Here is a 17192-nt window from a genome sequence, read left to right as displayed (position 1 = left end):
TGATAAACTGGTTTTGTCATCAACTATCCTAAAGTAAATTGTGAAATAGTACTCCAGATTAGATGAATTTTAGAAATTGAGTCAACTCAGTTAGTGACTTTGTTTGATCTGGAGAATTTTCCAAAACTATCCTTTTGTAGCATTAGGGTGTTGCTGGTAAGATTATATTTATTGCTCATTTCTAGTTGCATTGAGAATTTGGCAAGGCATCTTCAGAACCATAGCTGACCAAGTGGTACAGCAGTTCCCTCAGAACTGTTAGGCAGATAGCTCTAGAAGTTTGAGCCTATGCAAATTGAGGTTTTCCAGTGGTGGTGTTCCTGAAATGATAGGTGGTCGGGTAAGTGTGAGCAAATGTTTCTTGGCACGTATCTACAAAAAAACAAAATGTGTTCAGGTGTTGGTAGGTGTAAGCATGGCCCCCTTGATTGTCAGTAACTCTGTTATCATCAACATGAACAAAAAATGATTAGTTGAAACAGCTGGAGGTGCTTAAGCCCATAGACACTTCCTTAAAGAACAAATATAAAAATATTCTGGGACTGAGATGATGAGAATCAAAAATCGTAAACAACTTCCATCATATTTAGTGTGATCCCAGATGCCAACTAAACAAGGGTTTGTAGCACTCAAAGGCTGTTTTGAAGTTGAAGCCTTTTCAACTAACCTTTTAGAATTAATCTTTTTTTGCCTGTTTTGACTAAATCAAATCCAACACGATAGTTTACTGGTTAGCGTAACACTATTACTGCGCCAACAACCGAGGTTCAATTCTTCCACGGTCTGTAAGGAGTTTGTACATTCTCCCCATGACCAAGCAGGTTTGCTCGCACATTCCAAGGACGTACAGGTTTGTAGACTAATTGATCATATAGGAGAAATTGGGTGGTGTGGGCTCATTGGGCTGGAAGGGCCTGTCACTTCACTATAACTCTAAATAAATAAATAAATCAGTGGTCAAGTAATTAGTGGATAAATTAAAATGAGTTTACTGTCATATGTTCAAGTGTCCACAAATACAATAGAAATGCCACTTGCAGCGATATCATTGTTACTTAGCATCAGAGACAGAACATTTACAAGAAAAACATAACCATAAATCATACAGTACTTTTGAATGGCATTGATTGATGACAAATTCAGTCACAAATTGTGGTTAAGCTATGGAACCAGTTTGGTTCACTGCTTTGTTGTAAGTTTTAATAGTTTGAGATTTCATTTTCAGGTTGCCTCGTTTTTAGATATGCCTCCTGCTGTTCACTTACATCTATTGATGCATGTAGGGTTGGTCGTCTTCACAACAGTAATGATTTAAGCAAGGACTATTAACCCATCAACTATAATAGCTTAGCAAGACAGTCGGTTCAAGACATTTATGTGCACGTTCCACGTGGAAGTAGGAGAGGGTCTTATCACTCTCTCCCACTTCCAGTGATTACATTTTTAAAAATGTCTCAAATAAAAACAGGAAACACTGGTAATACTTTGGTAGGTAGCCTATATGCAGAAAGAAATAGTAATAATATTTTAGTTTAATTGCCTTTTATCAGAAACAGTTCTAATGATTCCAGGTATTTCCAGCATCTTCTGTTTTAATCTCAGATCTCCAGCATTTACAGTTTTTTAATCACAAAAAAATTCACTTGTGTTTTTTGTATGAATTGAATGACAATTGTTTCCTAAATTTGATGTTTATTTTCTTCTCTTTGCTTTCTAGGTTTCTTTTTGAAGCTTTGGGCTTTATTGTTACAAATATCTACCTTGTTATCACCTTTTGTTTTGTGATGCGTGTGGATGTTGGTGTCAATACATGGTTTAAAGAATTACTGAAGCAGTCAAGGTAGTTAATTAATACCTTTACAAATGAAGTCCAGTGAAGATTGCTATGGAGTGTTACAATTGTCAACCTCACTGAATACCAAAAGAAAACCAACCATGACATTGTAATTATCTCTGAACATTTACCATTGGGGGAAAAAAAGCACAATTTACCTTCTTGCCTTCTGAAGCCAACAAATGAATGCTGAATTTTTATTGTATGCATGATTGAAGAGATTTGAGCCACTGAAGGAAAAGTAAAACTGTTTTCTGTTTCTTGATGTTGACAAATACTTGAAAGAGTTTATTTGTAAATAAAGGTGTACTTTTAGCAGTTGTATGGCTTGTGGTAAGTAGATATGATGGCCTAACTTAAAAATTCTTTTATTTTAGTGAATGACATCAAGCATAGAAAACCTAGGATGTGTGTTTTTATTTTAACTCCAAAGTTTGTTTTGTAATGTGGCAAATTGCTACTGACTGCAGATGTAATTACAAAACAAAAACAGGTATGTAAAATTTTTCATGTCAAGTACCAAACTTTGTTTATGATAGCTCTGAAAGTAGACATATTGCAAGGATTGCTCGAATGTAAATTTACATGCACACATGTTGTGCGAATCCTTGAAAAGTATGTCACAAAGCAGTTCTATTAGTTCAGCTAAATTACTTGAGAGGTACACATTTGGAGATACTTTACAATTTCCTGTTCCTTTAAATATTTGCTATAATATAAGCAGAATATTCATCCTAGAATGCCAAACTCATTTAGGTTAAGCATTTTGATTTTGCAGTTCTCCAATTTCAAAAGTTTAATTATCTACTCCACCGTTTTCATGCTTCAGCAACATACACATTTCCAATTCTGAGGAAAGGTTGTTGAACTGAAACACTCTGCTTTCTCTTTCCACCGATGTTACTTGATCTTCCAATATCTGTTTTTGTTTCAGAATCTTGCATCTGCAGTTTTACTTGTTTTAAGCTAAATACTGCTTTGATGCTCATCCTGTGTTCAGTAAGTTTTGTAAATGTAATCATAATTAATATTTTTAATTAAAAAGGCTTCTGTGAAAAGAGCTGTTTTATATTATTGATATATTGCAGCAGTGCTGATTAAATTATTTCTTCCCTAAAATCTATAAAACTTGACTAAAGGTAATTGTTTGTTCATTTAGTGTTGTTGCAGTGTTTGTTTGTCTTGTAAGTTAAATATCAATTGACTTCTCATGAAATTTCATAGTATTTGTTAAACAAATTGAAAAATGTTGAATAAAGAGTTTGTGTGTATTTATGTGTGTAAAACAAATTATTCAAGCCATAATCCTTGCATATTGTGCATCACACTTAGTCTATTTTGCTGTAGAATGAGGTCAACAGAAACTTGGCTAGATAAATGTTACAATATTTTTTGTCTTCTATGGATAAGGAAAACTCTGATTTTAAACCTCTGCTGCCTTGCGTCCATACCCACCCATGGGAAAGGCTTTGGGAGTAAACCCCGAGGAAGAAATCTGGGGAGCCGGGGTCCCTAAGGCAGTTTGATGTTGTTTACAATTTCACCCTGGCAGCCTCTGTGATGACACTAGTGCCAGGCTGTATCGGCACTTGCTCTTCCCTTGGACCACATCAGTGACGTGGAGAGGGGGAACCTGCTGCATGGGCAACAGCCGGTTTTTCAAATCTTCCCACCCAGGCTTGCACCCTGGAGAGGACAGAGTCCAACAGGGGCACAAACTCATGATCCTCTGGGTTCGACGGCTGCCTCCTATTCAGGGATGTGTAACCTCCATTCTTCTTCATCTTTTCCCAACAGCATTATATTGCTTCCTGTTGTTTAGTACTCTGCTGTTTGTTTAACATGTAATCCTAAAAATTAATGCATTTGCCTTGCTCACATTAAAAGTTTGTTAAATAATACTAATCTGATTTGGAAAATTAATGCATATTTTATGCATTAGTTTCAGTTGCATCAATACATTTTACCACATAGACACATCCCACCAGAGTACTGAAACAGTGATAGCTACAAAATTTTAAAAAGCAAAGGCTTCAGATTTATTAACAAGGATATGGCCACTGTAGCTAGAAATTGCAGCAGGTTAATCAGGTATCCAGAGAAGCAGCATTAAAGTTCATTTCAGCAGCAACTGGTCTTAGCTGCATTTTCCTTTGCCAGAGGTTAATTTATTAACTCACATTTGAACAATTTCTTCTGTTTTATTCCATCATTACTTAAAAGAGCTCTTATGGTCTTAAATATAATGGGTGAATAAGACTGAAGATATAGGAGCAGAATTAGGCCATTTGGCCCATCGAGTTTGCTCCACCAATTCATCATTGCTGATGCAATTTTCTTCTCATCCACAATCTCCTGCCTTCTTGTGGCAAAGAATTCCACAGATACATCACCCTCTGGCTAAAGAACTTCCTATCTTATCTTCTCTCCAAGGACACCCCTCTATTCTGAGGCTGTGTCCTCTGGTCTTAGACTCACCCACCATAGGAAACATCTTCTCTACATCCACTCTATTAAGGCCTTTCACCATGCGATACAAGGCCATTCAATGAGGTCACCCGTCATTCTTCTGAATTCTAATGAATACTGGTAGATACTGTCATACGCACTTCATATGACAAGCCATTCAATCCCAGAATCATTTTTGTGAGCATCCTTTGACCATATCCAGTTTCATCACATCCTTTCTAAAATAAGAATCCAAATGTGCTCTCAATCCTCCAAGTGACACCTCACCAGTGTTTTGTAAAGTCTCAACATTACAACCTTCCTTTTATATTCTCGTCCTCTTGAAATGAATGCTAAAATTCCATTTGCCTTCCTCACCACAGGTGCAAATTAACCTTCAGGGAGGGAATCCTGCACAAGGACTCTCAAGTCTCTTTGTATTTTTTGCCTATTTAGAAAATAGTCAACACTTTAATTTCTTCAACCAAAGTGTATGACCATACACTTACTGACACTGTATTCCATCTGCCATTTCTTTGCACATTCTCTAAATCTAAATCCTTCTGTAGCCTGTCTACAGCCTCAAAACTACCTGCCCTCCAGCTATCTTTAAATTGTCTGCAAACTTTGCAATAAAGCCATCAATTCCATCATCCAAATCATTGACATATAAAGTAAAAGAATGAGTCCCAACACAGACCCTTGTGGAACATCTCTAGTCACCAGCAGCCAGTCAGAAAAAGCTCCCTTTATTCCCACTCTTTGCCTCCTGCCAATCAGCCACTGCTTTATCCATGCTGGAATCTTTCCTGTAATACCATGGGCTGGTAGCTTGTTAAGCTTGTCAAAGGTCTTCTGAAAATCCAAGTACACAACTTCAACCAATCCTCCTTTGCTTAGCCTGCTTGTTACTTCAAAGAATTCCAACAGATTTGTCAGGCAAGATTTTCCCCTGAGGAAACCATGCTGACTATGGCTTATTTTATTATGTGCCTCCAAATACCCTGAGATCTCATCCTTAATAATCGACTCCATCTTCCCAACCACTGAGGTCAGACTAACTGGCCTATAGTTTCCTTTCTTCTGCCTCTGTCCCATCTTGAAAAATGGAGTGACATTTACAATTTTCCAGCCTTTCAGAAGCATTCGAGTGTTTCTTAAAAGATCGTTACTAATGCCTCCATGATTTCTTCAGCCACTTCTTTCAGAACTTGGGTGTGTACACTACCTGGTTCAGGTGACTTATCAACCTTCAGACCTTTCCGTTTCCCCAGAACCTTCTCTCTAGTCATGGTAACTTCACTCACTTCATGCCCCCTGACACTTGGAACTTCCACTATACTGCTAGTGTCTTTCACAGTGAAGACTGATGCAAAATATTTATTCAGTTCATCCACTATTTCCCTATCACTACCTCTCCAGCATCATTTTCCAGCAGTCCAATATCCACTGTCGCCTCTCTTTTACACTTTCACATATCTGAAGAAATTTTGGTATCCTCTTTAATATTATTGGCTAGCTTACTTTCGTATTCCATCTTTACCTTAATGACTTTTTTAGTTGCCTTCTATTGGTTTATAAAATTTACCAACCCTCTAACTTCCCACTAATCCTTGGTCTATTATATGCTCTTTTTTTGGGGTTGAATTCTCTTGTTAGCCATGGTTGGCCACATTTCCTATAGAATACTTTTTCCTCTTTGGGATGTATATATCCTGTGCCTTCTGAATTACTTAGAGAAATTCCAGCCATTGCTGCTCTGCTATCTTCCCTGTCAGTGTTCTTTTCCAATCAATTCTGACCAACTCCTCTCTCATGTAATTCCCTTACTCCATAGCAGATACCTGACCTGACTGGAATTCCCTTTATTTCGTATCTCCAACAACTGTAGTCTGTATGCCATATTTGCAGGTTTGGTTTCCTACCTGAAAGCTGCGTTATTAACAAATCTTCACACCCTCTCTTGGTTGGCACTTCATCTCCAGCCTTTCACACATTCCTCTTTGTATGTTAAGACATGCCTATTTTCTATTTTTTTCTCTAATTGAAAAAAAAATATATGGAATAGGAGTCGACTGCACTACTGTCTTTTGGGAAAGAAATCTGCTGTCTGTTGTCTTCACCTCGTCTGAGAAAACCACTTAAGGTCAATTAGGGATATGCATTAAATACTGGCCGTGACTGTAGCACCCAGATTCAAAAATAAATACGAAATAACCCAATGCAGTTCAATGCCTTGGCAGGTGAAATTAGTCTTTTGATTAGCGGAAAATAAACAGGATTGTCTATATCAAGGAGCAACTTTATTTGCCATTTACATGTACAGTATCGGATTTTGCTGCCCTGTCTTGGTCAGCATACAACAAAAACCAAATTCAACAATTATAAAGAATAATTGTACTGACATGGAATAAAATGTGCATAAATACATAAATATTAAATATTGCAAACTTTCAATCACACTTATGAAAAAAAAAATCAGGGGCCTCAAATGAACCATTCGGATCTGATGACTCGGGTGTTCCTTCAATTAGTCCGTCAGTAGTTCAGAGAATATTGCGACACTGATTTGAAAGTATTTCTCCAATTCCTTAAACCAATTAGATTACAATGGAAAAGGTGGCGCTGAGGTTTAAATTTCTTGTTGTAGAGTCTTTCTCTGGTACTGAGATAAAAGTGGAAAAAACTGATTATTAAAAAAGGGAACAGCTCGTTTCAGCAAAACTTTGATTGTGCTGCAATAGTTTAATAATACCCCTTTAATTAATATAGCCCTTACAAAAGTGGATATAAAATAACTTGCACAAGTACTCTAAATCTTAGTATATAAAACACGTAGCCATCCCTTCCTCAACTATTTTAGTTAGCGCTGTAAAGGTGAAATTCCCGGTCCCCTCGTAGTTCGTGTTCAGGCTCGGAGATTGTGGCGAAGCCATGGACAGAATTGAGAGGCGGGATTTCCTGCTTATGCCCCAGTTTCGTGCTTCCGATACTTCTGTCGTTACTTCCGATTCTATGAAGTTTTGGCGGCGAGGGATACATTGGGAGTGATGGATAGTATCGGTGGTAAAAGCTGTTTGGAAATCTGGACAGAGGAAAACGACAAGTTGGTGGCAGAACTGAAGGTAAGTAGATTGTTTGAATCATCTGACAGAATCCGTGATTTGTAAAGTTGCAAACTATAGACAAAATCCTCTAAATGTACTGTAGTTTTAACATGCTTTGCAGCCTTCTACGTTTGTGAAGATAAAACTGTTTAATTTCAGAGTATCAAAAAATAAACTTTCCCCTTTGATGTTCATGTGTGCCAGGGAGAGTATATGTGTGCAAATAGAATATATTCGGTATCAGCTTGCTTTGGCCTCTCCGCGTCAAGAATTGTCACTATAGTTTCACCCTTAGTTGAACAAATTCAACAGGCTGCGTCTTTGATTTAATCTGGATTCATAATCCAAGATTAGTCTCCCTGTCACCCCCCGCAGATTCCTCTACTACGTGAATCCCGAAATGCTGGTAGGTTGGGCAGCACCTGTGGAGAGAGAGAAAAAAGAACAGTCAATGTTGCGGATCAGTAGCGTTTCATCAGAATGGCATTCATTTATTGAACTCTGGTGGATCAGAACCCTGCGTTTTGAGTGAGGAGGAGAGAGGTAAGCAGGGGATATATCTTAGAAGCACGATAGAACAAAACGTGTAGGAAGAGAGTGAAGTGCACGGGTAGATGTCAGGGTGAATTTGGGTGCTTGCAAAGTGAAAGAAAATCTGTTAGGTGAAGGCATATAAGTAAATGTATAAACTAATATAAAAAATACAAAAAATAATTAAAAGGTCTCTGTTTTAGGAATCTGGTATCAAAATTGCAAATGATATGACATGTTCCCACTGAGCCAGCTGGGTATGATCCAGGCCCTGATGGTGACAATGTTGGAACTGGAGAGGACACTGACTTTAGTCTCCTCAGCCAGTCACTGATTTGGAGAACTTTGTGAGACTGCTTTGATAGCACCTCTCCAGTATTTCCACATGGCTGCTCTCGGCAGCTCATCTTAGAAGCATATAGGATCATGGCTGCTTGGTAGACTATGATTTTTTTTTGCCAGGTTTCAACGTTCAAAGTAAATTTATTATCAAAGTATGAATACGTCACCATGTACAACCCTAAGACACACTTAATTACAGGCATTCACAGTAGAATAAAGAAATAAAATAGAATCAATGAAGAACTACACACAAGACTGACAACTAATGTGCAAAAGAAGACAATCTGTGTAAATAAAAAACTACATAGACAAAACAAGGAACATGAGTTGTGTCCTTGAAAGTGAGTCCATGGTTGTGGAATCAGTTCAGAGTTGAGGTAAGTTAAGTTGTCCGTGCTGGTTCTGCAGCCAAGTGGTTGAGTATCTGTGGAGAGGATGTTTTCAGTAAGCCGGGGTGTCTCACACCAGAGGGCATAGCCTCAGAATAGAAGGACACCCCTTTAGAAGAGAGGTGAGGATGGATTTCCTTAGTCAGAGGGTGATGAATCTGTGGAATTCATTGCCACGGATGTCTGTGGTGGCCAAGACATTTGGTATTTTTAAAGTGCAGCTTGATAGTTTCCTGATTAGTAAGAGTGTCAAAGGTTATGGGGAGAAAGCTAGAGAATGGGGTTGAGAAGGATAATAAATCGGCCATGATGGAATAGTGGAGCAGACTCAATGGGCTGAATGGCCTAATTTTGCTCCCATGCCATGCAAGAAAATAGAACATGGCCTGGATGGTGGGGATCCTAGATGATGCACTCCTATGCCAGAACTCCTTGTAGATGTGCTCAATGATTGGGAGGGCTTTTCCTGTGATAGATGACCACTTTTTGTGGGCTTTTCTGCTCCTGGACATTGGTGTTTCCATATAGACCTGCAACCAGTTAGGATATTCTGCGGTGTGCATCTATAGAAGATTATCAAAGTTTTCGATGACATGCTGAATCTGTGCAAAATTTTAAGAAATTCTTGAGGCCTTGAACCTGCAACGTTCTTTTACCTCAGAACTCCATTGTAATGGGTGGCAGAGTGGCACAGCTAGTAGGGCTGCTGTCCAGTAGAGCTCTGAAAGAAGATATGCTGAAGCTTTTGGAAAGCATCGTTGGATAGGTCTCAGGGACCAGAGGAGTTGTACCCCAGGTTACTGTGGGAGGCGAGGGAGGAGATTGCTGAGCCTCTGGCAATGATCTTTGCATCATCAATGGGGACGGGGGAGTTTCCGGAGGACTGCAGGGTTGCAGATGTTGTTACCTTATTCATGAAAGGGAGTAGAGATAGCCCAGAAATTATAGACCAGTGAGTTGGTAAGTTGATGGAAAAGATCCTGAGAGGCAGGATTTATGAACATTTGGAGAGGCATAATATGATTAGGAATAGTCAGCTTGGCTTTGTCAAGGGCAGGTCGTGCCTTACGAGCCTGATTGAATTTTTTGAGGATGTGACTAAACACATTGATGAAGGTAGAGTAGTAGATGTAGTGTATATGGATTTCAGCAAGGCATTTGATAAGGTACCCCATGCCAGACTTATTGAGAAAGTAAGGAGGCATGGGATCCAAGGGGACATTGCTTTGTGGATCCAGAATTGGCTTGCCCACAGAAGGCAAAGAGTGGCTGTAGGTGGGTCATATTCTGCATGGAGGTCAGTGACCAGTGGTGTGCCTCAGGGATCTGTTCTGGGACCCCTTCACTTTGTAATTTTTATAAATGACCTAGATGAGGAAGTGGAGGGATGGGTTAGTAAATTTGCTGATGACACGAAGGTTGGGGGTGTTGTGGATAGTGTGGAGGGCTGTCAGAGGTTACAGCAGGACATCGATAGTATGCAAAACTGGGCTGAGAAGTGGCAGATGGAGTTTAACCCAGGTAAGTGTGAGGTGATTCCTTTTGGGAGGTCAAATATGGCAGAATATAGTATTAATGGTAAAACTCTTGGCAATGTGCAGGATCAGAGGGATCTTGGGGTCCGAGTTGATTGGACACTCAGAGCTGCTGTGCAGGTTGAATTTGTGGATAAGAAAGCATACGGTGTATTGGCCTTCATCAATCGTGGAATTGAATTTAGGAGCCGAGAGGTAATGTTGCAGCTATATAGGACCCTGGTCAGACCCCACTTGGAGTACTGTGCTCAGTTCTGGTCACCTCACTACAGGAAGGATGTGGAAACTACAGAAAGGGTGCAGAGGAGGTTTACAAGGATGTTGCCTGGATTGGGGAGCATGCCTTATGAGAATAGTTTGAGTGAACTTGGCCTTTTCTCTTTGGAGCGACGGAAGATGAGAGGTGACCTGACAGAGGTGTATAAGATGCTGAGGGGCATTGATCGTGTGGATAGTCAGAAGCTTTTTCCCAGAGCTGAATGGCTAGCATGAGAGGGCACAGTTTTAAGGTGCAAACACAAGGAAATCTGCAGATGCTGGAAATTCAAGCAACACACACAAAATGCTGGTGGAACACAGCAGGTCAGGCAGCATCTCTAGGAAGAGGTACAGTCGACGTGTTGGGCTGAGAGCCTTTGTCAGGACTAACTGAAAGAAGAGATGGTAAGAGATTTAAAAGTGGGAGGGGGAGGGGGAGATCCAAAATGATAGGAGAGGACAGGAGGGGGAGGGATGGATCCAAAATCTGGAAAGTGAATTGGCAAAGGGGATACAAGGCTAGAGAAGAGAGAGGATCATGGGATGGGAGGCCTCCCTAGGATCCACCAACATTTTGTGTGTGTTGCTACAGTTTTAAGGTGCTTGGAAGAAGGTACAGAGAAGATGTCAGGGAGTGAGTCGTTCTACGCAGAGAGTGGTGTGTGCGAGGAATGGTCTGCCAGCGTTGGTGGTAGGAGTGGATACAATAGGGTCTTTTAAGAGACTCCTGGATAGGTACATGGAGGTTAGAAAAATAGAGGGCTATGGGTAACCCTGGGTAATTTCTAAAGTAAGTACATGTTCGGCACAGCTTTGTGGGTCGAGGGGCCTGCATAGTGCTGTAGGTTTTCTATGTTTTGATCTAACCAGGTTCTATCTAACTTTTGGTGCTGCCTGAGTGGCATTTGCAAGTTTTCCCTATGACCACGCAGATTTACTCCAGATGCTCTATCCAAAAGTTGGTAAGTTAATTGGTCACTGTAAATTGTCCTTCTCTTGGAGGTGAGTGGTACAGTCTGAGGGAGATGATAAGAATGTGGAGAGAATAAAAACGGGATTAATGTAGGATTATATTAAATGGGTAGTTGATGGTCGGTGTGTATTTAGTGGGTTAAAGGACCTGTTTCTATGCTGTATGTCTGTATGATTCTGATAGTTTATGGATCCTAGATTAAGACTATTAAAACAGGAACTTCCCAGTGGTCAAACATTTTAATTCTGATTCCCATTCCTGTTTCGACATGTCAGTCCCTGGCCTCCTCTTGTGCCATGATGAGGCCACCCTCAGTGTGGAGAAGCAACACCTTATATTCTGTCTGGGTAGCCTCCAACCTGATGGCATGAACACTGATTTATTCTTTTGGTATTTTTTTCCTTCCCCTCCTCTCTTCTCCACGATAGCCTCTTACCTCTTCTCACCTGCCTATCGCCTCCCCCGGCTTCTTTTCTTCCTTCTCTTTCTCCAATGGTCCACTCTCCTCTCCAGTCAGATTCCTTCCTCTGCAGCCCTTTACCTTCCCTACCTACCTGGCTTCACCTATCATCTACTAGCTCTCTTCCCTCCTGTTCCTTGACCTTTTTTAGTCTGGTGTTCTCTCCCTTCCTTTCCAGTACTGAAGAAGGGTCTTGGTCCAAGATATCGATTATTTATTCGTTTCCAGAGTGGCTACCTGACCTGCAGAGTTCCTTCAGCATTTTGTGTGTGCGTGACTCTGAACTAACTGGCCTTGAGGCTTTTATAGGTTTGAAAAATGCCATATGTGGTGATTACAGTTGTCATATGATAAAGAGTATATGCACTTCGCCTCAGGACAGGTGGAATCTGCATTGATAGTCACAGAGCGACTGTGACCAGGCAGCTGAGCAGGACCCTGGTAGTGACTTTCCCTGTGGCACAGAGCAGAAGATATTGCAGTTTGATTTGATTACTTTCTTCAATGTGGTCTTCATTGCAAAATCTCTAAGGTGCCATGGCAGCAACCTAAATATTTCTTTCTTCTTTTTTTTATGCAGGTAAAATAATAGTACTTTGAAAGTTGTGGCTTTCACTGAATTTGGTTGATAAATTTGTCGCAGAGCTTATCAGAAGTTAGAATAGAAGTAGTTGGAAGTTATTTCATGAAGGGTGAGGTGAAGGTAGAGGTAATACACAGTAGCCAGGAAATGAAGATCGTAGTACAGGGAAAGGCCATTTAAAGTGTATGCAGCAAGGGTATGTATAAGTTATAATTTATGAAAGGTCACAAACGGAGTTGTGAGTGACAAAATGGTCAAGAGTTTTAAGGAAGTAGAAGTATTGCACTGTACTGCTTCTGCAAGACAACAAATTTCACAACATGTGTCGTTGTAAATAAATCTGATTCTGAGCAGTGGGAATTCCAGCGCTTAGGACTTAGACAGCTAAAGGCAAATACTGTATATTGTTGAGGAAGCAATTAAAACCGGTGATCTTTGAGCAACACCCAAAATGCTGGAGAAACTCAGCAGGCCAGGCTGCGTTTACGGAGGAGAATAGACAGTCACCATTTCGAGACTGACGAAAGATCTTGGCCCGAAAAGGGTTTCAGCCCAAAACGTTGACTGTACTTTTTTCCATAGATGCTTCCTGGCCTCCTGAGTTCCTCCAGCATTTTATGTGTGTCACTTGGATTTCCAGCATCTGCAGATTTTCTCTTGTTTGTGGCCTGAAACGTTGACTGCTTATTCCCCTCCATAGATGCTGCCTGACCTGCTGAGTTCCTCCAGCATTTTGTGTGTATCTGTTGCTTTGGATTTCCAGCACCTGCAGAATCTCCTTTGTCTGTATCCCCTGGTTTCCTCCCTTGGTTCAAAGATGTACCGGGTAGGTTAATTGGTCATTGTAAATTGTCCCGTGATTAGGTTAGGGTTTGTCGGATGTTACTGGGACAGCGTGGCTCAAAGAGTCAGAAGGGCTTTACTCTGCACTATCGCGAAATAAATAAATGGATGTTTGAGTAACTTTATGAATGGCGGGATAGCTTCATATACAGTCAGATACAAAATTCAAGTAACTAGGAAATCATGGTTGAGAATTCACACCTGTTCAGTTGTAGTATACTTCATTGTAACAACACATCGATTGTTCTCAGCAGGCCAGTCGTATGTGGAAATAGTGTACTAGCATGGTCAGTACTGGTAAAATACTCGAGAGGCTCTCAGTCGTGAGTATTTTGACAACTGGATGACTGTTCTAGTTGCTATAAAGAATAGATAGAACACTAGTATAGTATTTCATCGTGTCACCGAAGAAATTTTAGAAAAAAAGTTCAGTTAAAGCATTTTTAATTCGCCAGGTGTATTCAAATCCACTTGAGAACAATATAAGAAAGAAAATCAGGAATAGGGCATTTGGCCCTTTCTACACACTCCATTTTTCTCAAAGCTACTTTCCTGCATTAGTCTATATTCCATAATTACCCCCAGTATCTAAATATCTATCGATTTCAGTCCTGAAAATTTTCAGTCATTGAATGTCCACAAAACACTTGGGCAATAACTTCTACCCACTGTTCTGTAGGTGAAAACTTTTCTGCTCATTCTGTTCTAGAGTGGCAATACTTTATCTTGAAACTATGACCCTTAGTTCTCCACATGCCAGCTGCAAGCACAGGTCCATAATTTGTTGGAAGTATCATCACAGGTAGATAGGGTCGTACAGAAAGTTTTTGGCACATTGGCCTTTATAAATCAATGTATTGAGTACAGGAGATGGGATGTTATGTTGAAGTTGTATAAGATGTTGGTGAGGCCTGAGTTGGAATATCATGTGCAGTTTTGGTCACCTACCTGCAGGAAAGATGTAAATACGGTTGAAAGAGTACAAAAAAAACTTATAAGGATATTGCCGAGTCTGGACCTGAGTTATAAGGAAGGATTATATAGGTTAGAACTTTATTCCTTGGAACATAGAAACTTGAGAGGAGATTTGATAGTATACAAAATTATGAGGGGTATAGATAGAGTAAATGCAAACAGACTTTTTCCACTGAGGTTACGTGGGACTATAATCAGAGATCATGGGTTAAGGTGAAAGGTGAAAAGTGTAAGGGGAACATGAGGGAAAACTTCTTCACTGAAGGGGTCGTAAGAGTGTGGAATGAGCTGCTAGTGCAAGTGGTGTATGTGAGCTTGATTTCAACCTTAAGAGAAGTTTGGATAGGTACATGGATGGTAGGGGTATGGAGGGCTATGGTCCGACTGCAGGTCAATGAGAGAAGGCAGTTTAAATGGTTCGGTAAGGACTAGATGGGCCGAAGGGCCTTTTTCTGTACTGTAGTTTCCTATGACTATTGACAAATTTATAAGAACTTCCTTTTCTTCAGTGATAGCATTGTGCCAGTTTATCTAATCTCACCTTGTGCAAATAACTCAGCTGAATCTCTTCACTTACAGACTTGTCTTTTGTATTTAATTATGTGGTGTATCGTATTGTTACGTAAACGGCAACAATGACTATCAATCGAGACAGGTTATATAAAAACAACCAAACAGTTATTACACACGGATAAACGATAAGGAAAAAAACAAATGAAAACTGTAACCGGAAGTTAACCGATATGCAGCCGTTCAACACCTCATCACTCGGCACTAGTTCTTAAAGCGTTAAATGTGAAAACAGTTCTTAAAGCGATGCAGTCAAATATAATTCTTAAAGCGATAAATTCGAAAGTCCAACAGATTTATACGTTCAATTGGGAGAGACTTCTCTGGAGAACGATTTCTTCACAGACGCAACTTTCCTGCTGGTTCTGTCCACAGGATTCACGATGCCGAAAATAAACAGTTTAAAACAACTGACTTTAAATTCCTTTAGAGAGAGAGCACACCTTTGCATGAACTCCTTGCTCTTTTTGGCAAGAGTTATCCTTGATGCAGGTCGTACTCCTCCAACGAAGACTCAATAAGGTTGATCCTTTATTAAACTGCCAAACGATGCCAACTCCTCTCGATCCTTCGATCCTGTACCTCGATAAAGTCTTCACTCTCCCTTCTACTGTTGGAATTGAGTAAATCAACACATCTAGCAAAAATTTCCAGTCCAATAATATGGTATCTTGCAATAGAACGCAATACTCCGTTTTAAAAATGAAACTGCGTCACAAAAACAAACACGCAACAGAAACGGTGACACAGCACGTTCTACCTAGAAATCTACAAACTAAAAACCCAACTGCGTCATCCGGGTCGACCCTTATATACCCGTGGGTCACATGTCATCACGTGACCTCACATCAGGTGACCTCCAAAAGACCATTACATCATTCTCACAAAAAAAGAGATCTCCTTGAGCATGTAACAGTATAATTGACTAATGTATTTTATTTCTCCCAGAATATTTCTACCCACACTGCAAGTTGGAAAGCTACCTTGCGCCAGAGCTATGTTTCTTTCAACAAACTGCTAGAGCAAATCCAAGGTACTGACGTGGTAAGCCGGTCTGTGTCATCAATCACTGTTGCGTCCCCTGCCACAAGAGCAAAAGGCCATACCTCCTCCCTCACCACCATCCAGGGGCCTAAACAGTCCTTCCAAGTGAGGCAAATGTTCACATGCATCTCCTCCAGCTTTGTCTGCTGCTTTCAGTGCTCCCATTATGGGCTCCTCTACATTGACAAGACCAAGTGCAAACTCTGCGACTATTTTGCAGGACACCTCGTCTGCAGTGGCCACCCTAAGCTCCCAGTTGTCAACCATTTCAAGTCCCCTCACCATTCCCACACTGACCTGTCCACCATACTGCCAGGATGAACCCTGATGCAAACTCGATAAGAAACACCTTCTACTCCACCTGGGTGGTCTACAACCCAGTGGCATGAATATTAAGTTTTCCAATTTTAGGTAACCCCTCACCCCTTTTCTTTATTCCCCTCCTCCCTTTCTCCTTCTGGTCCATTAGTCCTCCCATTTTCTGTCCCCCTTCCCACCCTCCTCCCAGCCCACCACTCACCCATCTTTGCCTCTTTCTGCTTCCTTGATCCACCAACTTCACGTCCAGGTCCCTCCCCCCCCCCCCCCCCCCACCTTCCACCTGTTTCCAACTGTTATTCATCTCTCCTTTGCCCTCTAATGGTTCCCGTTAACACTTCTACATATCAGAATCTGGCTCAGGTGTCCCCGCTGATCTCCCTCCAGACGTCTCCCACCTTCACACTCCAGTTTCAAGTCTGATAATACGCATCAGGTAATGCAGGATGACAAATGATCTTCAGATAGAAATAACAATTCCATTTCTCTATCTGATCTGCTGAGTGTTTCCAACATTTTCTTTTTTATGCCAGATTTCCAGCATCTTCAGGTTTTTTTGTTAGTTTTACATTTCTTGTCTGTATTTTGCATTAGTTCCCCCCCCCCCCCATTAGCATTCCAGAAGATGTGCAACGTTATAGTTTCTCTGGATTTGGGTGGCTTTGCCATAATGTGTAACCAAATACAGCAAGTTATTAAGTTCAAAAATTACCTTACTATTTTCCAACATTGAAAAATTAACTCAGAGAGATGTAGGCTGCAGAGCTCAGAAGTCCTTGGTTCGGTAAGTAGGGAGAGTAGTGGGAGAGTTCAGCAGGTAATAGTAGGCTGGCAGAGGGTGCAAGCAGATGGCGGATAAAATTTAAAATCCAGGAGGCAAAGCACAGGTCAGGTGGCATTGTTCCCAAGTGTGTACAGGAGCAGAACGATCTCCGTGTGTATTGATTTTCAGTGGTTGCAGTGTATCTCAGGAGAAAGGCTT

General features: G+C 40.6%; 2 protein-coding genes across 2 annotated transcripts in view; both read left to right on the top strand.

The window, feature by feature from the left end:
• Positions 1-3000, top strand: part of pigo (phosphatidylinositol glycan anchor biosynthesis, class O) — a 51583-nt gene extending 48583 nt beyond the window's left edge. The window contains exon 10 of the mRNA XM_072252467.1: positions 1718-3000. Within this exon, the coding sequence (XP_072108568.1) occupies positions 1718-1844 (127 nt within the window). The 3' untranslated portion in view covers positions 1845-3000. The remainder of the gene's footprint in view (positions 1-1717) is intronic.
• Positions 3001-7305: 4305 nt separating this feature from the next.
• fancg (FA complementation group G) overlaps positions 7306-17192 on the top strand; it is a 36236-nt gene continuing 26349 nt past the window's right edge. The window contains exons 1-2 of the mRNA XM_072251782.1: positions 7306-7407; positions 15797-15881. Of these exons, the coding sequence (XP_072107883.1) occupies positions 7333-7407; positions 15797-15881 (160 nt within the window). The 5' untranslated portion in view covers positions 7306-7332. The remainder of the gene's footprint in view (positions 7408-15796; positions 15882-17192) is intronic.

This window comes from Mobula birostris, chromosome 3, assembly GCF_030028105.1.
Source record: "Mobula birostris isolate sMobBir1 chromosome 3, sMobBir1.hap1, whole genome shotgun sequence".
In the NCBI taxonomy this organism is placed as follows: Eukaryota; Metazoa; Chordata; class Chondrichthyes; order Myliobatiformes; family Myliobatidae; genus Mobula; species Mobula birostris.
Note: the sequence above shows the minus strand (reverse complement) of the source record. Positions and strands in the feature narration are given on the sequence as shown.